The 17,607-nt window shown below is 45.7% G+C and overlaps 1 protein-coding gene across 5 annotated transcripts in view; it reads left to right on the top strand.

Annotated features, from left to right (window-relative positions):
• The window catches only part of TNRC6C (trinucleotide repeat containing adaptor 6C), a 268,173-nt gene that overhangs the window by 203,227 nt on the left and 47,339 nt on the right, over positions 1-17,607 (top strand). For 4 of the 5 annotated variants that reach the window (XM_063960449.1, XM_063960448.1, XM_063960446.1 and 1 more), the window contains 3 exons: positions 2,798-3,029; positions 5,514-5,669; positions 14,853-15,044. In XM_063960449.1, the coding sequence (XP_063816519.1) occupies positions 2,798-3,029; positions 5,514-5,669; positions 14,853-15,044 (580 nt within the window). The remainder of the gene's footprint in view (positions 1-2,797; positions 3,030-5,513; positions 5,670-14,852; positions 15,045-17,607) is intronic. The other variant, XM_063960447.1, reaches the window with a different exon arrangement.

Here is a 17,607-nt window from a genome sequence, read left to right as displayed (position 1 = left end):
CTAGGGGAACCTTGACAATCACTTGCTGTTGATACAGCTTTTGAATTGCAGCTAAAACTATCTCCCTCTCTGGGGGAGACGCCGGTAAAGCCGATTTGAAAAATCGGCGCGGAGGCACCTCTTCGAATTCCAGCTTGTATCCTTGGGATACAATTTCCATCGCCCAAGGATCCACGTCTGATTGAACCCAGACGTGGCTGAAGAGTCGAAGATGTGCCCCCACCGGGGCGGACTCCCTCAGTGGAGCCCCAGCGTCATACGGTGGATTTAGTAGAAGCCGGGGACGACTCTGCTCCTGGGAACTAGCCGTAGCAGGCATTCTTTTCCCTCTGCCCTTAGCTCTGGCGAGGAAGGAAGAGCCCCGACCTCTTCTGGACTTATGCGACCTAAAGGACTGCATCTGATATTGTGGGGTTTTCTTTTGCTGTGGGGGAACATAAGGTAAAAAAGTAGATTTACCCGTGGTAGCTGTGGAAACAGGCCCGCGAGACCTTCCCCAAATAAAACCTCACCCTTGTAAGGCAAAACTTCCATATTCCTCTGAGTCTGCATCACCCGTCCATTGGCGGGTCCACAGGGCTCGCTTAGCAGAAATCGCCATGGCGTTGGCTATCGAACCTAGCAAGCCAACGTCTCTCTGAGCGTCCCTCATATATAAGACTGCGTCTTTAATGTGACCTAAGGTCAATAAAATGGTATCCCTATCTAGGGTATCAATGTCAGCTGACAAGGTATCTGCCCAAGCTGCTACAGCGCTACAAACCCAAGCCGACGCTATTGCCGGTCTGAGCAAGGCACCCATATGTGTATAAATTGATTTCAAGGTAGTCTCCTGTCTGCGATCAGCAGGATCCTTGAGGGCCGCCGTGTCTGGAGACAGTAGCGCCACCTTTTTGGACAAGCGCGTTAAAGCCTTGTCCACCTTGGGCGAGGATTCCCACCGTAACCTGTCCTGTGCAGGTAAAGGATACGCCATAAGAATTATCTTGGGAATCTGCAGTTTCTTGTCTGGAGTTTCCCAAGCTTTTTCAAATAACTCATTCAGCTCATGAGATGGGGGAAAGGTTACCTCAGGTTTCTTTTCCTTAAACATGCATACCCTCGTGTCAGGGACAGAGGGGTCATCTGTGATATGCAAAACATCTTTTATTGCAATAATCATATAACGAATACTTTTGGCCACCCTTGGGTGTAACCTCTCATCATCGTAGTCGACACTGGGGTCAGAATCCGTGTTGGTATCAGTGTCTGCTGCTTAGGACAGGGGACGTTTATGAGACCCCGAAGGGCCCTGTGATACAGCCAAAGTCATGGATTGACACCCTGTTTTATCCCTAGACTCTGCTTTGTCCAATCTCTTATGTAATAAAGACACATTTGCATTTAAAACATTCCACATATCCAACCAATCATGTGTCGGCGATGCCGACGGAAACACCACCATCATCTGCTCCACCTCCTCCTTAGATGAGCCTTCCGCTTCAGACGTACCGACACCCCCGCACACTCAGGGATATATCTAAATGGAGACAGTCCCCCAATAAGGCCCTTTGGAGAGACAGAGAGAGAGTATGCCAGCACACACCCAGCGCCACCGGACACTGGAATAAAATCCCAGTTAGTACAGCGCTTTTATATATATATATATATATATATATACAATTACACTCACTGCGCCAATTAAATGTGCCCCCCCCCCCCACTTTTTTGCCCTCTGTAACCATGTTCAGCAGGGGAGAGTCCGGGGTGCCAGCTTCTCTGCAGTGTGCTGTGGAGAAAATGGCGCTGGTTAGTGCTGGAGGATCAAGCTCCGCCCCCTCAGCGGCGGGCTTCGGTCCCGCTCAAATTATTTATACTGGCGGTTTTTTTTAATATACCGCCTCCGCAGTATCTACCTATATGCCAGTGTCCCTTGAGGTTAATATTGCTGCCCAGGGCGCCCCCCCCCCCCCTGCGCCCTGCACCCTTACAGTGCCCGCTGTGTGTGTATGTGTGGGAGCAATGGCGTGCAGCGTTACCGCTGCGCGTTACCTCAGTGAAGATCTGAAGTCTTCTGCCGCCTTTGAAGTCTTCTTTTCTTCTTAAAACTCACCCGGCTTCTATCTTCCGGCTCTGTGAGGAGGACTGCGGCGCGGCTCCGGGACGAACGGCGAGGGTGAGACCTGCGTTCCGACCCTCTGGAGCTAATGGTGTCCAGTAGCCTAAGAAGCAGAGCCTATCATTTAGGTAGGTCTGCTTCTCTCCCCTCAGTACCACGATGCAGGGAGCCTGTTGCCAGCAACGCTCCCTGAAAATAAAAAACCTAACAAAAGTCTTTTTCAGAGAAACTCAGGAGAGCTCCCCTGCAGTGCACCCAGTCTCCTCTGGGCACAGGATCTAACTGATGTCTGGAGGAGGAGCCAGTGCACACCCATTCTAAAGTCTTTGGAGTGCCCATGTCTCCTGCGGAGCCCGTCTATACCCCATGTTCCTTATGGAGTCCCCAGCATCCTCTAGGACGTAAGAGAAATACAAGTTGCTGAAACAGTTTGTAACTGGCAAAAGATACAAATAAGAAAAGGATCTCCGCACTACAAGAGAACATATAAAGCTTTCCCCCTGCACTCATCTGCCAGACAGCAAAAACATTCATTTCAAATTTTGCTTTTAAAAGGTGCTCTCAAAAGCATGTATCTATATATGCCAACTATAGTTCTAGAGGATGTTTTTATTGAGGATTTTTAGCAGTGAACAAGGTATTTTCCTTTGATACAGCCTAGCATATAAGTACAGCTCATTTGCTTTATTCCACCTGCAGGTTGCACGTACAATCAATAACATGCAGCAGCAGATACAGCAACATCAGCGTCAGCTGGCCCAGGCTCTGCTTATGAAGCAGCAGCCTCCCCCGCCACATCCACCCTTACATCCTCCTGCAGGCAAGTCATCACTGGACAGCTTCTCACCCCATAACACAGGTCCAAGCCTGACTGACCTGCACACCAAAGAACAGCAGTCGTCTTCTAATAATTTCTCTCCATACCCAATTGGTATGTACCAATCATGCTTCTGTTTTTACTTTGACTTCTGGCTATAACTTCATTTGTTTTTTTGTTCCTTCTTTGCTGGTACTGTCTGCACTGAAATTAGACCTATGGCAAAGGAGGCTGTTGCTGCCAAACACAAGGTTTATGTACTTATTTTCTTACAGAGGTGTATTTGACATCACAATATTTGACAAAGACACCAATAAAGTACCATTTGGGTTTTGTGATTCACCAAACATAATGACTGTTCAGGAATTCACTGATTAAAGATTGGAAAAGCAGAAGAGAAAAATACGTTCTCCACCTCCTGGCTGAATTTAAATACAGAGGCGTCTAGCCTCATCCATTTAACCAATGGGTCGCACGTGCGACCGCATCGCAATTGCCATCGCCTGTGTGAGACCCATTTGCAGGAGCGTACGCAGCCGTACGATCCTATGGATTGCAGGTGCATGCGCACATCTGTGGGCACGCTAATCATGGCAAACAACCCACGTTTGGCGCAATTAGCGAGTAAGATGAGCTAAAACTCATCTGTATTCTGCCCCTTTAATCCCCTGAACAGGAAAACTACACTCTAATTCTAGGAAGAAACAATGACTTGTTCAGTTTTGTTATTTACTTTGTCATTGCTGATATTCATCACCTGCCAGTCTCTCCCTTTGTTGGCCACACCCCGTCCTCTCCCTTGGAGTTAACAACCAGCAATTGCATATGGAGATATGCCAGTAGTCTGCAGATAATCCATGCGGGTGTTCCGACAGTGTGCCCTCAGCCTCCCATACACACACCCATCATGGCTTATAAAGTAGTTTCTATGGATGTAAAAATGTTAATTGCCTTGAAAAAGCACACTATAGCACGGACCACATGTAAGGATTACAAGAAACCAATTAAAATAGTCTGATGATATACTGTGCTAAATACTACATTCAAATTATATACACAAGGCACTGTATATCCATACTTTAAATTAAACATAGTACCAGAGCATGTGCATTGTCTGCGGGAAATTCAACCAGGACACACACCGGTTATGACAAAAACATTTTTAGGAGTAAAATACAACCAGGAGGGTTCAATAAGAGAATATTGAAGATAATGATGGAAAAGGGAGCATTTAAATAGACAAAACTATAGTAGAATAATTACAAGGGATTGACAATGGAAAAGCCACTACACACAGGGAAAGTTGTAAAAAAAATAATATATATATATATATATATATATATATATATATATCTGAAACACCTGGCCAAGACAGTAATTGATAGATTTTTATTTCTTGCGGTTATTATTGACTGGGTAGTGTCACAGGTGTGGCATAAGCAGACACAATATCAATATTCAAAATGCAAACCAAATCAGAACCAGGAAATGATAAACATTTTAGACTTAATATATGGGTAAATTTGATGCTATGTAATTCTGAAATACAATGTAGAAAATAAATTGTTAAATTCAGCATGATTGTAACAATTTATGATGGCACCCCCACCCCCCAACGACGCGTCAATGCCCCCGCCCTGTCAATCGGGCAGAGGCATTCGCATCTCTCTGTTTCCGCACGCGCATTGTGGCTCCTGCACATGCGCACACTGCACGAGGGACTTCAGTATGCGAACACCCTCACGTGGAATTTAATTTTTAAAATGTATTCCTTCAAACACACTGAAGCCTGCATGTGTCAGGAACACTGATAGGTCAAACTTGTCACATGGGAAGAGCACTAACCAGTTAGTCCTCTCACAGAGTTACAAACGTGTGCATTGGAAAGAAGAATTTCCTGGCAACATTAGTTGTAGGATTGCCTTTACAAAGACTTTAGAGTGGTTTGCTGATATCTTGGATACCTGCAAATTCTGCCATTTTAATACCTGGTGTCAAGTTGGGTTAAAATAAAAATGGGTGGGTATGCATCTCCAACTTTGCATTAATATGCAAAGGATAGTGTTCATATTTACAGTATGTGATATAACTTCAACTGCAAAGATGGGAGTGTCTTGCTGTCCACATTATGTTATAATCATGTGTTTATAGATGTGTTTAATGAAATAGGGGTTTGAATCTTTCATCATATTATGTACAACTGCAATCTTCGGCCTTTTGTGAAACATGAATGGGGGAATGGAAGTAGATGCAATCATAATTTTGGATTCATACTATACACTGTAACAGCGATAGCTGCAAATTTATTTTTTGCTTTGGCTTACACCATCTATTGTGTATCATTGTGAAATACATTGTTTATTGTTTGATGTGTGTGAATGCTTCATCATTATATAAGCTTGTTTCTATAGGTAATAGTTTGCATTTAAATTGTGCTTAAAATCTAGGCAGTCTCCCAATATTCCCTTCAAATTCTATAAATAAATAAATAAATATATATAAATAAATTGTGCATTTATATGTTTTGTGTTTTAAAATGTTATTATACTTTGTAGCCATTATGTTGCTTAACATGAATCGTACATTTCTTCTATATAGTTCCCAACATGAATGTAAGCAGCATAGATATGACTGGTGGTTTATCAGTGAAGGATACGTCCCAGTCGCAGTCTCGCCTGCCTCAGTGGACTCATCCCAACTCCATGGACAGCTTGGCAAATCCCTCTTCTCTTGATCCTAGTCCAAACAAACCCTGTAAGTCCGTTGCACATATCAGATCAGAATATTGTATATGTGCTATTTTCCAGTGTTTGTCTCCGAGTGACTATCACAGGATAGGTTATTAGGTTTCTCATGTTTTGACGGTAACATGAGAAAATCCTCAGAGAGCTCACTCCGCTCACCTTACCATAATTGGGGGCCTGATGGCCCCTGGTGATTAATTCTCCTATTCTCTGCGAGTTGTAGCAGTCGACACTTAATTACTGGACCAATTCAGTGTTGATCTGGTGAGGGGATAATTGCTCCAAAAAGCAGCTGTCCCCACAATCCGTAACACTGCTGCAGTAGTAAAGTGATACTTTTTAGTATCCATCTGGCCTTGTGCTCGTGTCTGACCTGGGGCACGGCTGCAGGTCACCGACTGCAGTGGGATCCGCTCGCAAACCTCTTCACAACCCTGGACCTCTTTCCCAAAGTGAGCTCTGGAAATCTACGCCAACTTTAAGTTTTTTGAGTTTGCAGAATACTAGATGACCCTAATGGGCCTGTTACATAAATCATGCAGAAACTGTTGTTTCTACATGTGTTATAGGCCCATTAGTGATAATGAATAGGCCTCTGAGCCTTTATTGGGCTGTGATAGGAAATGTTTACACTGAATATTTATGCTATTCACGATTGCTTTTCTTTCCAGCCATACTATTCGGCCTTCCATATTTACTTGTTGCTCTGTGGAGGAAAAGCTTAGTTTGACATACTGTATGCAGTGAATGATTGTATCACCTTCCTTGTAAATAGGAAAATATGTAATCCTGTAAAATTTATGTGTCATGACACTTTACATAATTTCCCTGTTTAGGATGGTAATCCTGAGTAGAATCAATTGGTTTCCTTATACTAGATTAGGATAGTTATGCTGGGCATACACTGACCGACCGACAGAAATGTTATCTGACAGGCTGACACCCAACATATATCATCGTCATACATTGTGAGATATTCCAGTGTATGGCCACGCCGCGGAGGAAACATCCCAAGGACAACTAATTATCAAATCCTTCAGAACTGCTAGATGAGTTCAGCATTTCAGACAGACTTCTAATTAGTGGCTGTTCATGGCGATACATTGTATCTGGGCAATCCGCAGATATCTGCCAGTTTGGCCAGATAATTGTATAGTGTATGCCCAGCATAAGCATTCTTCCAAGACCACAATAACGGTTGTCATTAAGTGTAAAAAAGAGAAACCTAATACAATTAATACATACACAGCAGCAAAGAAGACCAAAAGTATAGAAATGCTATTGCAATATTGAAGTAAGAATATATTTAGTAACAGGATATCAAAATTATTCATTGCCACTGTAAAGCTGCAGACTGACTCTGCCAAACAGGTGTAACAAGTAAGACTTCATATTCTGTTATTTCTCTCTCTTCTGGACTTGGTGTTAGATTTATGTAGAGCTCTGCATATTCCTTAATTCTTAATTACGTTGTTTAATCAGAGTCCAAACATGTTTTACACAAGGAATACTGTATGTGTATGTTTTTGTTTAGATGTATGTACTAGTTTTGAAGATCTACAATTGCTACTTTCCATTTAAACAGCCTTGTTTGACCCCTCTTTGCAGTACACATTAAATGTGGTTAGGTATTTCTTCTTACTCCAATCTTTTATTAGCAAACCTGCATAAATAAAGTTTCTTCCATTTTTACTTTTGATCCCATTATTCATGTACTGTTATCCAAATAAACATTAAGGGCCTGATTCATAGTTGTACGTTATTGCACAGCCGCAGAGATAATTAATATGCTAATGATGCAAGAGGTGCCTGAAGAAAAAAAAGACACCTTGCATCGCAGATCCGATGCTGCGTCTCTGAACACAGTGCTCGGATCACCCGCAATGACTGGAGTAATCACCCATCTCAGTAAGTCTAATCTGAACTGGGAGATGGATCTCCTCTGCCGGGGCCTGAAAGTCTGTGTCTGAAAATGCAGACCCTGTCCTGGCCATGCCGGCTAAACAGGTGACATGGCCCTGATTTCTAAAATGATGCCCCTGTCCTAACTTAAAAATGGCCACAGCATGTTAATCATGCTTCGGGTTGGGGGCACTCTGATGTGAGCATGCAGGACACGTTCTGCACAATGCAGAATGCCCCGCCATCGTACTTGTACGCAAACAATAGCGTTTTCCAGGTGTGCCACAACATTTTTAGGTTGTGGGGCCAAGGTATAATTTAATTTAGGAGCCATTAATTTGCTGAATGTCAGCCCCTTACCCACCACACAACCTACCTGTTACCCCCACTCCCTCCCCCATTCCGAAACCTATGGGCTTTGCATACAAGTCTGAATCAAGCCCTAAGACAGGTGAATAAGTACTAAATACATAAATCATCATATTCAGGGTTAACATATTTAGTCATAATTCATAATAAAGTACTGATTACAGTGATTTCTCTAACGTCCTAGTGGATGCTGGGGACTCCGTCAGGACCATGGGGATTAGCGGCTCCGCAGGAGACAGGGCACAAAAATAAAGCTTTAGGATCAGGTGGTGTGCACTGGCTCCTCCCCCTATGACCCTCCACCAAGCCTCAGTTAGGTTTTTGTGCCCGTCCGAGCAGGGTGCAATCTAGGTGGCTCTCCTAAAGAGCTGCTTAGAAAAAGTTTTTAGGTTTTTTATTTTCAGTGAGTCCTGCTGGCAACAGGCTCACTGCATCGAGGGACTTAGGGGAGAGAAGTCAACTCACCTGCGTGCAGGATGGATTGGCTTCTTAGGCTACTGGACACCATTAGCTCCAGAGGGATCGAACACAGGCCCAGCCATGGAGTCCGGTCCCGGAGCCGCGCCGCCGACCCCCCTTGCAGATGCCGAAGATGGAAGAGGTCCAGAAGCAGGCGGCAGAAGACTTTTCAGTCTTCCTGAGGTAGCGCACAGCACTGCAGCTGTGCGCCATTGTTGTCAGCACACTTCACACAGCGGTCACGGAGGGTGCAGGGCGCTGGGGGGGCGCCCTGGGCAGCAATGTATAATACCTTTTTATGGCTAAAAAATACATCACATATAGCCCTTGAGGCTATATGGATGTATTTAACCCCTGCCAGATCTCACAAACTCCGGAGAAGAGCCCGCCGAAATAGGGGGCGGGGCTTATTCTCCTCAGCACACAGCGCCATTTTCCTGCTCAGCTCCGCTGTGAGGAAGGCTCCCAGGACTCTCCCCTGCACTGCACTACAGAAACAGGGTAAAACAGAGAGGGGGGGCACTTTTTTTGGCGATATTACTATATTTAAGCTGCTATAAGGATACAACACTTATATAGGGTTGTTCCCATATATATTATAGCGCTTGGGTGTGTGCTGGCAAACTCTCTCTCTGTCTCCCCAAAGGGCTAGTGGGGTCCTGTCTTCAATAGAGCATTCCCTGTGTGTCTGCTGTGTCGGTACGTGTGTGTCGACATGTATGAGGACGATGTTGGTGTGGAGGCAGAGCAATTGCCTGTAATGGTGATGTCACCCCCCAGGGAGTCGACACCGGAATGGATGGCTTTGTTTATGGATTTACCTGATAATGTCAGCACATTACAAAAATCAGTTGACGACATGAGACGGCCGGCAAACCAGTTAGTACCTGCCCAGGCGTCTCAGACACCGTCAGGGGCTGTAAAACGCCCTTTACCTCAGTCGGTCGACACAGACCCGGACACGGACACTGAATCTAGTGTCGACGGTGAAGAAACAAACGTATTTTCCAGTAGGGCCACACGTTATATGATCACGGCAATGAAGGAGGCTTTGCATATCTCTGATACTACAAGTACCACAAAAAGGGGTATTATGTGGGGGGTGAAAAAACTACCTGTAGTTTTTCCTGAATCAGAGGAATTGAATGATGTATGTGATGAAGCGTGGGTTAACCCAGATAGAAAAGTGCTAATTTCAAAAAAGTTATTGGCATTATACCCTTTCCCGCCAGAGGTTAGGGCGCGCTGGGAAACACCCCCTAGGGTGGATAAGGCGCTCACACGCTTATCAAAACAAGTGGCGTTACCGTCTCCTGATACGGCCGCCCTCAAGGATCCAGCTGATAGGAGGCTGGAAACTACCCTAAAAAGTATATACACACATACTGGTGTTATACTGCGACCAGCCATCGCCTCAGCCTGGATGTGCAGTGCTGGGGTGGTCTGGTCGGATTCCCTGACTGAAAATATTGATACCCTGGATAGGGACAGTATTTTACAGACTTTAGAGCAATTAAAGGATGCTTTTCTTTATATGCGAGATGCTCAGAGGGATATTTGCACTCTGGCATCGAGAGTAAGTGCGATGTCCATATCTGCCAGAAGAAGTTTATGGACACGACAGTGGTCAGGTGATGCGGATTCCAAACGGCATATGGAAGTATTGCCGTATAAAGGGGAGGAATTATTTGGCGTCGGTCTATCGGATTTGGTGGCCACGGCAACTGCCGGGAAATCCACCTTTTTACCTCAGACCCCCTCCCAACAGAAAAAGACACCGTCTTTTCAGCCGCAGTCCTTTCGGTCCTATAAGAAGCGGGCAAAAGGACAGTCATATCTGCCCCGAGGCAGAGGAAAGGGTAAGAGAGGGCAGCAAGCAGCTCCTTCCCAGGAACAGAAGCCCTCCGCGGGTTCTGCAAAGCCCTTAGCATGACGCTGGGGCTTTACAAGCGGACTCAGGAACGGTGGGGGGTCGACTCAAGAATTTCAGCGCGCAGTGGGCTTGCTCACAGGTGGACCCCAGGATCCTGCAGGTAGTATCTCAGGGTTACAGGTTGGAATTCGAGAAGTCTCCCCCTCGCCGGTTCCTAAAGTCTGCTTTGCCAACGTCTCCCTCAGACAGGGCGACAGTATTGGAAGCCATTCACAAGCTGGTTTCTCAGCAGGTGATAGTCAAGGTACCCCTCCTACAACAGGAAAAGGGGTATTACTCCACGCTATTTGTGGTACCGAAGCCGGACGGCTCGGTAAGACCTATTCTAAATCTGAAATCTTTGAACCTGTACATACAAAAATTCAAGTTCAAGATGGAATCACTCAGAGCAGTGATAGCGAATCTGGAAGAAGGGGACTTTATGGTGTCCCTGGACATAAAAGATGCTTACCTGCATGTCCCAATTTGCCCTTCACATCAAGGGTACCTCAGGTTCGTGGTGCAAAACTGTCATTATCAGTTTCAGACGCTGCCGTTTGGATTGTCCACGGCACCTCGGGTCTTTACCAAGGTAATGGCCGAAATGATGATTCTTCTGCGAAGAAGAGGCGTATTAATTATCCCTTACTTGGACGATCTCCTGATAAGGGCAAGGTCCAGAGAACAGCTGGAGGACGGAGTAGCACTAACCCAAGTAGTGCTGCAACAACACGGGTGGATTCTGAATTTTCCAAAATCTCAGTTGACCCCGACAACACGTCTGCTGTTCCTGGGAATGATTCTGGACACGGTTCAGAAAAAGGTGTTTCTTCCGGAGGATAAAGCCAAGGAGTTATCCGAACTTGTCAGGAACCTCCTAAAACCAGGAAAAGTGTCTGTGCATCAATGCACAAGAGTCCTGGGAAAGATGGTGGCTTCTTACGAAGCAATCCCATTCGGCAGATTCCACGCACGAACTTTTCAGTGGGATCTGCTGGACAAATGGTCCGGATCGCATCTGCAGATGCGTCAGCGGATAACCTTATCGCCACGGACAAGGGTGTCTCTTCTGTGGTGGTTGCAGAGTGCTCATCTGTTAGAAGGCCGCAGATTCGGCATACAGGACTGGGTCCTGGTGACCACGGATGCCAGTCTGAGAGGCTGGGGAGCGGTCACACAGGGAAGAAACTTCCAGGGAGTATGGTCAAGCCTGGAGATGTCTCTTCACATAAATATACTGGAGCTAAGAGCGATTTACAATGCTCTAAGCCTGGCAAAACCCCTGCTTCAGGGTCAGCCGGTGTTGATCCAGTCGGACAACATCACGGCAGTCGCCCACGTAAACAGACAGGGCGGCACAAGAAGCAGGAGAGCAATGGCAGAAGCTGCAAGGATTCTTCGCTGGGCGGAAGATCATGTGATAGCACTGTCAGCAGTGTTCATTCCGGGAGTGGACAACTGGGAAGCAGACTTCCTCAGCAGACACGATCTACACCCGGGAGAGTGGGGACTTCATCCAGAAGTCTTCCACATGATTGTGAACCGTTGGGAAAAACCAAAGGTGGATATGATGGCGTCTCGCCTCAACAAAAAACTGGACAGGTATTGCGCCAGGTCAAGAGACCCTCAGGCAATAGCTGTGGACGCTCTGGTAACACCGTGGGTGTTCCAGTCAGTGTATGTGTTTCCTCCTCTGCCTCTCATACCCAAAGTACTGAGAATTATACGGCAAAGGGGAGTAAGAACGATACTCGTGGCTCCGGATTGGCCAAGAAGAACTTGGTACCCGGAACTTCAGGAGATGCTCACGGAAAATCCGTGGCCTCTACCTCTAAGACGGGACCTGATTCAGCAGGGACCGTGTCTATTCCAAGACTTACCGCGGCTGCGTTTGACGGCGTGGCGGTTGAACGCCGAATTCTAAGGGAAAAAGGCATTCCAGAAGAGGTCATTCCTACACTGGTTAAAGCCAGGAAGGAGGTGACTGCACAACATTATCACCGCATTTGGAGAAAATATGTTGCGTGGTGTGAGGCCAGGAAGGCCCCCACGGAGGAATTTCAATTGGGTCGATTCCTACACTTCCTGCAAACAGTATTGTCTATGGGCCTCAAATTGGGGTCCATTAAGGTTCAAATTTCGGCCCTGTCGATTTTCTTCCAGAAAGAATTGGCTTCAGTTCCTGAAGTCCAGACTTTTGTAAAAGGAGTACTACATATACAGCCCCCGGTTGTGCCCCCAGTGGCTCCGTGGGACCTTAATGTAGTTTTGGATTTTCTCAAATCCCATTGGTTTGAGCCACTCAAATCGGCGGATTTGAAATATCTTACATGGAAAGTAACCATGCTACTGGCCCTGGCCTCAGCCAGGAGAGTGTCAGAATTGGCGGCTTTATCGTATAAAAGCCCATATCTGATTTTCCATTCGGACAGGGCAGAACTGCGGACGCGTCCTCATTTTCTGCCTAAGGTGGTGTCAGCTTTTCACCTGAACCAGCTTATTGTGGTGCCTGCGGCTACTAGCGATTTGGAGGATTCCAAGTTGCTGGACGTTGTCAGGGCATTGAAAATATATATTTCAAGGATGGCTGGAGTCAGAAAATCTGACTCGCTGTTTATACTGTATGCACCCAACAAGCTGGGTGCTCCTGCTTCTAAGCAGACGATTGCTCGTTGGATTTGTAGCACAATTCAACTTGCACATTCTGTGGCAGGCCTGCCACAGCCTAAATCTGTCGAGGCCCATTCCACAAGGAAGGTGGGCTCATCCTGGGCGGCTGCCCGAGGGGTCTTGGCATTACAACTCTGCCGAGCAGCTACGTGGTCGGGGGAGAACACGTTTGTAAAATTCTACAAATTTGATACCCTGGCTAAAGAGGACCTGGAGTTCTCTCATTCTGTGCTGCAGAGTCATCCGCACTCTCCCGCCCGTTTGGGAGCTTTGGTATAATCCCCATGGTCCTGACGGAGTCCCCAGCATCCACTAGGACGTTAGAGAAAATAAGATTTTACTTACCGATAAATCTATTTCTCGTAGTCCGTAGTGGATGCTGGGCGCCCATCCCAAGTGCGGATTGTCTGCAATACTTGTACATAGTTATTGTTACAAAAAAAAAATCGGGTTGTTCTTGTTGTGAGCCGTCTGTTCAGAGGCTCCTACGTTGTCATACTGTTAACTGGGTTCAGATCACAAGTTGTACGGTGTGATTGGTGTGGCTGGTATGAGTCTTACCCGGGATTCAAAATCCTTCCTTATTGTGTACGCTCGTCCGGGCACAGTATCCTAACTGAGGCTTGGAGGAGGGTCATAGGGGGAGGAGCCAGTGCACACCACCTGATCCTAAAGCTTTATTTTTGTGCCCTGTCTCCTGCGGAGCCGCTAATCCCCATGGTCCTGACGGAGTCCCCAGCATCCACTACGGACTACGAGAAATAGATTTATCGGTAAGTAAAATCTTATTTTCATGTCTTTTTAAATACATGCCCACTTGGCAAATTACAGTACCATTCAAAAACATATATTCATGGTTACCAACAGATTAATTTAACATTTATCATACACGACAATCATGGTCATATGTTCTAGCAAGAAACCAGTCTACCCGGACGTAAATATATTGTTTCTTAGTTAAATACATGTCTCAAAATAATCATTACCCAATGCCTTATTTACTCTTCCTATATCTTGCTGAAGTAATTACTGTAAACCATGTGTAATAATGTATTATTGCCTTGTTTTGCATGTACTTACAGCATTTAACACGCAAAACATTTTTGTTTCTTGTCAACCACGATATAACTAATGGTAACGCATTTAGAAAATAATCTGCCTGTTAAAAAGCTTCAGAAATCTATATATCTCTGTGGCAAGTATAGGGGCATATCCAATTAGCCAAGGGGCTAATTGATGGCTAAGACCTATTCAGTTAGGTCCTATATCCCTGCATGTTAACTCCCGATGGCTCACTTTTGTACGCAGCCTCAGGTGCTAAATGCGCCCTCATGGATTTAACAGGCAATTAAAATCATAGATTTCACATTTTACGCAGAATCTATGGATTACTGTGCTTTGTAGAAGGGTTCACTGCACAGGGAAAATTGAAGAGCATCGGTTGTGAAACCCGAAGCTATTCCCCGCGTGGTAACCCCCTCGCCTAATTGGATATGCCCCATAATGTAGCAACTTCTGTTTTAGAATATATTTTTAAAAGAGGATGCATTTGAAATGCCGGTTGTTGGGATCCCGGCGTTCAGTATACCAACACCGAAATCCTGACAGCCGACAGTGCCGCCAGCCGGAATCCCTGCACACCATGATTATTCCCACTCATAGATGTCCACGACACCTATAGAGTGGGAATAGATCCTGTGTCGAGCGCTCGCCCCACTGCCGGCATTCTAGCGGGCTGGATGCTGCTGTCGGCATATTGACAACTGGTATCCCGTCCACCGGTAAAATGGATGTAATCCTTTTAAAATATGTGTTTGCATTCCTAGTGCTCTGATCTGTCTTCCATATTTTTTTACATTTAAGACTTTTTCTTTTTCACAGCAGGTTCTTTGCCTGGGAGTTTAAACATTGGCCCTCCTGGAAAACCCTCTATAGAGGATTCCTACAGTCGGTACGATCTTCTCCAAAACAGCGAGTCACCCACAAGTCCTGTTGTTGTTCCGGACAGCTGGTCGCGTGCCAAATCTGAAAATGAGAAAATCTCTAATGGATCCAGTATCAACTGGCCTCCTGGTAAGTGTTACGTAGAAACATAGAATTTGACGGCAGATAAAAACCACTTGGCCCATCTAGTCTGCCTCATTTTTTTAAACTATTGTTAACATCAACCTTATTTAATCCTTATTTCTTTGTGAGGTTGTTTAAATTGCTCTGCTAACTTAGACTCAACCACGTCTGATGGGAGGCTATTAGACCTATCCACTACCCTTTCTGTGAAGTAGTTTTTCCTCAAATTTTCCCTGAACCTACCTCCTCATATTCTATTTCTTATCTTCTTTTGAAGAATGTTTTCTTCCTGGATCCTTGTTAAATCCCTTGATGTATTTGAAAGTTCCTATCATGTCCCCTTTTCCCTTATGTGCTCTAAACTGTACATGTTAAGAACTTTATTAGTCTTTCCAGGTAAGTTTGTGATGTAGACTAAGCACTATTAGTTGCCCTTCTTTATACGCTCTCCAATGTATTTATATCCACTTCTTGGCTGTCAGTATGGCCTCCGGAACTGAACACAGTATTCCAGATGAGACTGGACCAATGACCTATACAGTGGCATTATTCATTTTTCCTGATACGGATTCTTCTCTCTATGCAACCAAGCATCTGAGATTGCCTTTCTCATTGCTTTGTTACATTGCTTCCCAGCCTTTAAGTTACTTGAAATAGTGACACCTAGATTGCTTTCCTCCTCCATAGTTTCCATTATAGTACCCTTGATACTATATTTAGCCTTTGGGTTTTTGAGACCCAGGTGCATGATTTTACATTTTTTAGTGTTAAACTGTAGTTGCCACTTTCTTGACTATTCCTCAAGTCTACCTAGATCATCAATCATTTGTTTTACTCCTCCCGATGGATCTACTCTCTTGCATATCTTTGTGCCATCTGCTAAAAGACATACCTTCACTTTAGTAAAGTTTGCAATGTCACCAACATAGATATTAAAGAGTATTGGTCCAAGTACAGATCCCTGGAGTACTCCACTGGTAACATTTCCCTCTTGTGAATGCATTCCATGTACTTCAACTGTCTGTTTCCTCTGCTGCAAATGAGTTTATTTCTCTGACGTCCTAAGTGGATGCTGGGGACTCCGTAAGGACCATGGGGAATAGCGGCTCCGCAGGAGACAGGGCACAAAAGTAAAAGCTTTAGGATCAGGTGGTGTGCACTGGCTCCTCCCCCTATGACCCTCCTCCAAGCCTCAGTTAGGTTTTTGTGCCCGGCCGAGAAGGGTGCAATCTAGGTGGCTCTCCTAAAGAGCTGCTTAGAGTAAAAGTTTTATTAGGTTTTTTATTTTCAGTGAGTCCTGCTGGCAACAGGCTCACTGCAACGAGGGACTTAGGGGAGAAGAAGTGAACTCACCTGCGTGCAGGATGGATTGGCTTCTTAGGCTACTGGACACTAGCTCCAGAGGGACGATCACAGGTACAGCCTGGATGGGTCACCGGAGCCGCGCCGCCGACCCCCTTGCAGATGCTGAAGAGAGAAGAGGTCCAGAAATCGGCGGCTGAAGACTTCCCAGTCTTCTAAAGGTAGCGCACAGCACTGCAGCTGTGCGCCATTGCTCTCAGCACACTTCACACCAACGGTCACTGAGGGTGCAGGGCGCTGGGGGGGGCGCCCTGGGCAGCAATGAAAGTACCTATACTGGCTAAATATACATCACATATAGCCTCTGGGGCTATATGGATGTATTTAACCCCTGCCAGGTTGTCAGAAAAACGGGAGAAGAAGCCCGCCGAAAAGGGGGCGGGGCCTATTCTCCTCAGCACACAGCGCCATTTTCCCTCACAGAACTGCTGGTGGGAAGGCTCCCAGGCTCTCCCCTGCACTGCACTACAGAAACAGGGTTAAAACAGAGAGGGGGGGCATTTTTGTGGCGATATTATTACATATTAAGATGCTATAAGGGAAAACACATATATAAGGTTGTCCCTGTAAAATTATAGCGTTTTGGTGTGTGCTGGCAAACTCTCCCTCTGTCTCCCCAAAGGGCTAGTGGGGTCCTGTCCTCTATCAGAGCATTCCCTGTGTGTGTGCTGTGTGTCGGTACGTGTGTGTCGACATGTATGAGGACGATGTTGGTGAGGAGGCGGAGCAATTGCCTGTAATGGTGATGTCACTCTCTAGGGAGTCGACACCGGAATGGATGGCTTATTTAGGGAATTACGTGATAATGTCAACACGCTGCAAGGTCGGTTGACGACATGAGACGGCCAGCAAACCAATTAGTACCTGTCCAGGCGTCTCAAACACCGTCAGGGGCTTTAAAACGCCCATTACCTCAGTCGGTCGACACAGACACGGACACTGACTCCAGTGTCGACGGTGAAGAAACAAACGTATTTTCCATTAGGGCCACACGTTACATGTTAAGGGCAATGAAGGAGGTGTTACATATTTCTGATACTACAAGTACCACAAAAAAGGGTATTATGTGGGGTGTGAAAAAACTACCTGTAGTTTTTCCTGAATCAGATAAATTAAATAAAGTGTGTGATGATGCGTGGGTTTCCCCCGATAGAAAATTATTGGCGTTATACCCTTTTCCGCCAGAAGTTAGGGCGCGTTGGGAAAC

Source organism: Pseudophryne corroboree, chromosome 3 (genome assembly GCF_028390025.1).
Source record: "Pseudophryne corroboree isolate aPseCor3 chromosome 3, aPseCor3.hap2, whole genome shotgun sequence".
Taxonomy (NCBI): domain Eukaryota; kingdom Metazoa; phylum Chordata; class Amphibia; order Anura; family Myobatrachidae; genus Pseudophryne; species Pseudophryne corroboree.
Note: the sequence above shows the minus strand (reverse complement) of the source record. Positions and strands in the feature narration are given on the sequence as shown.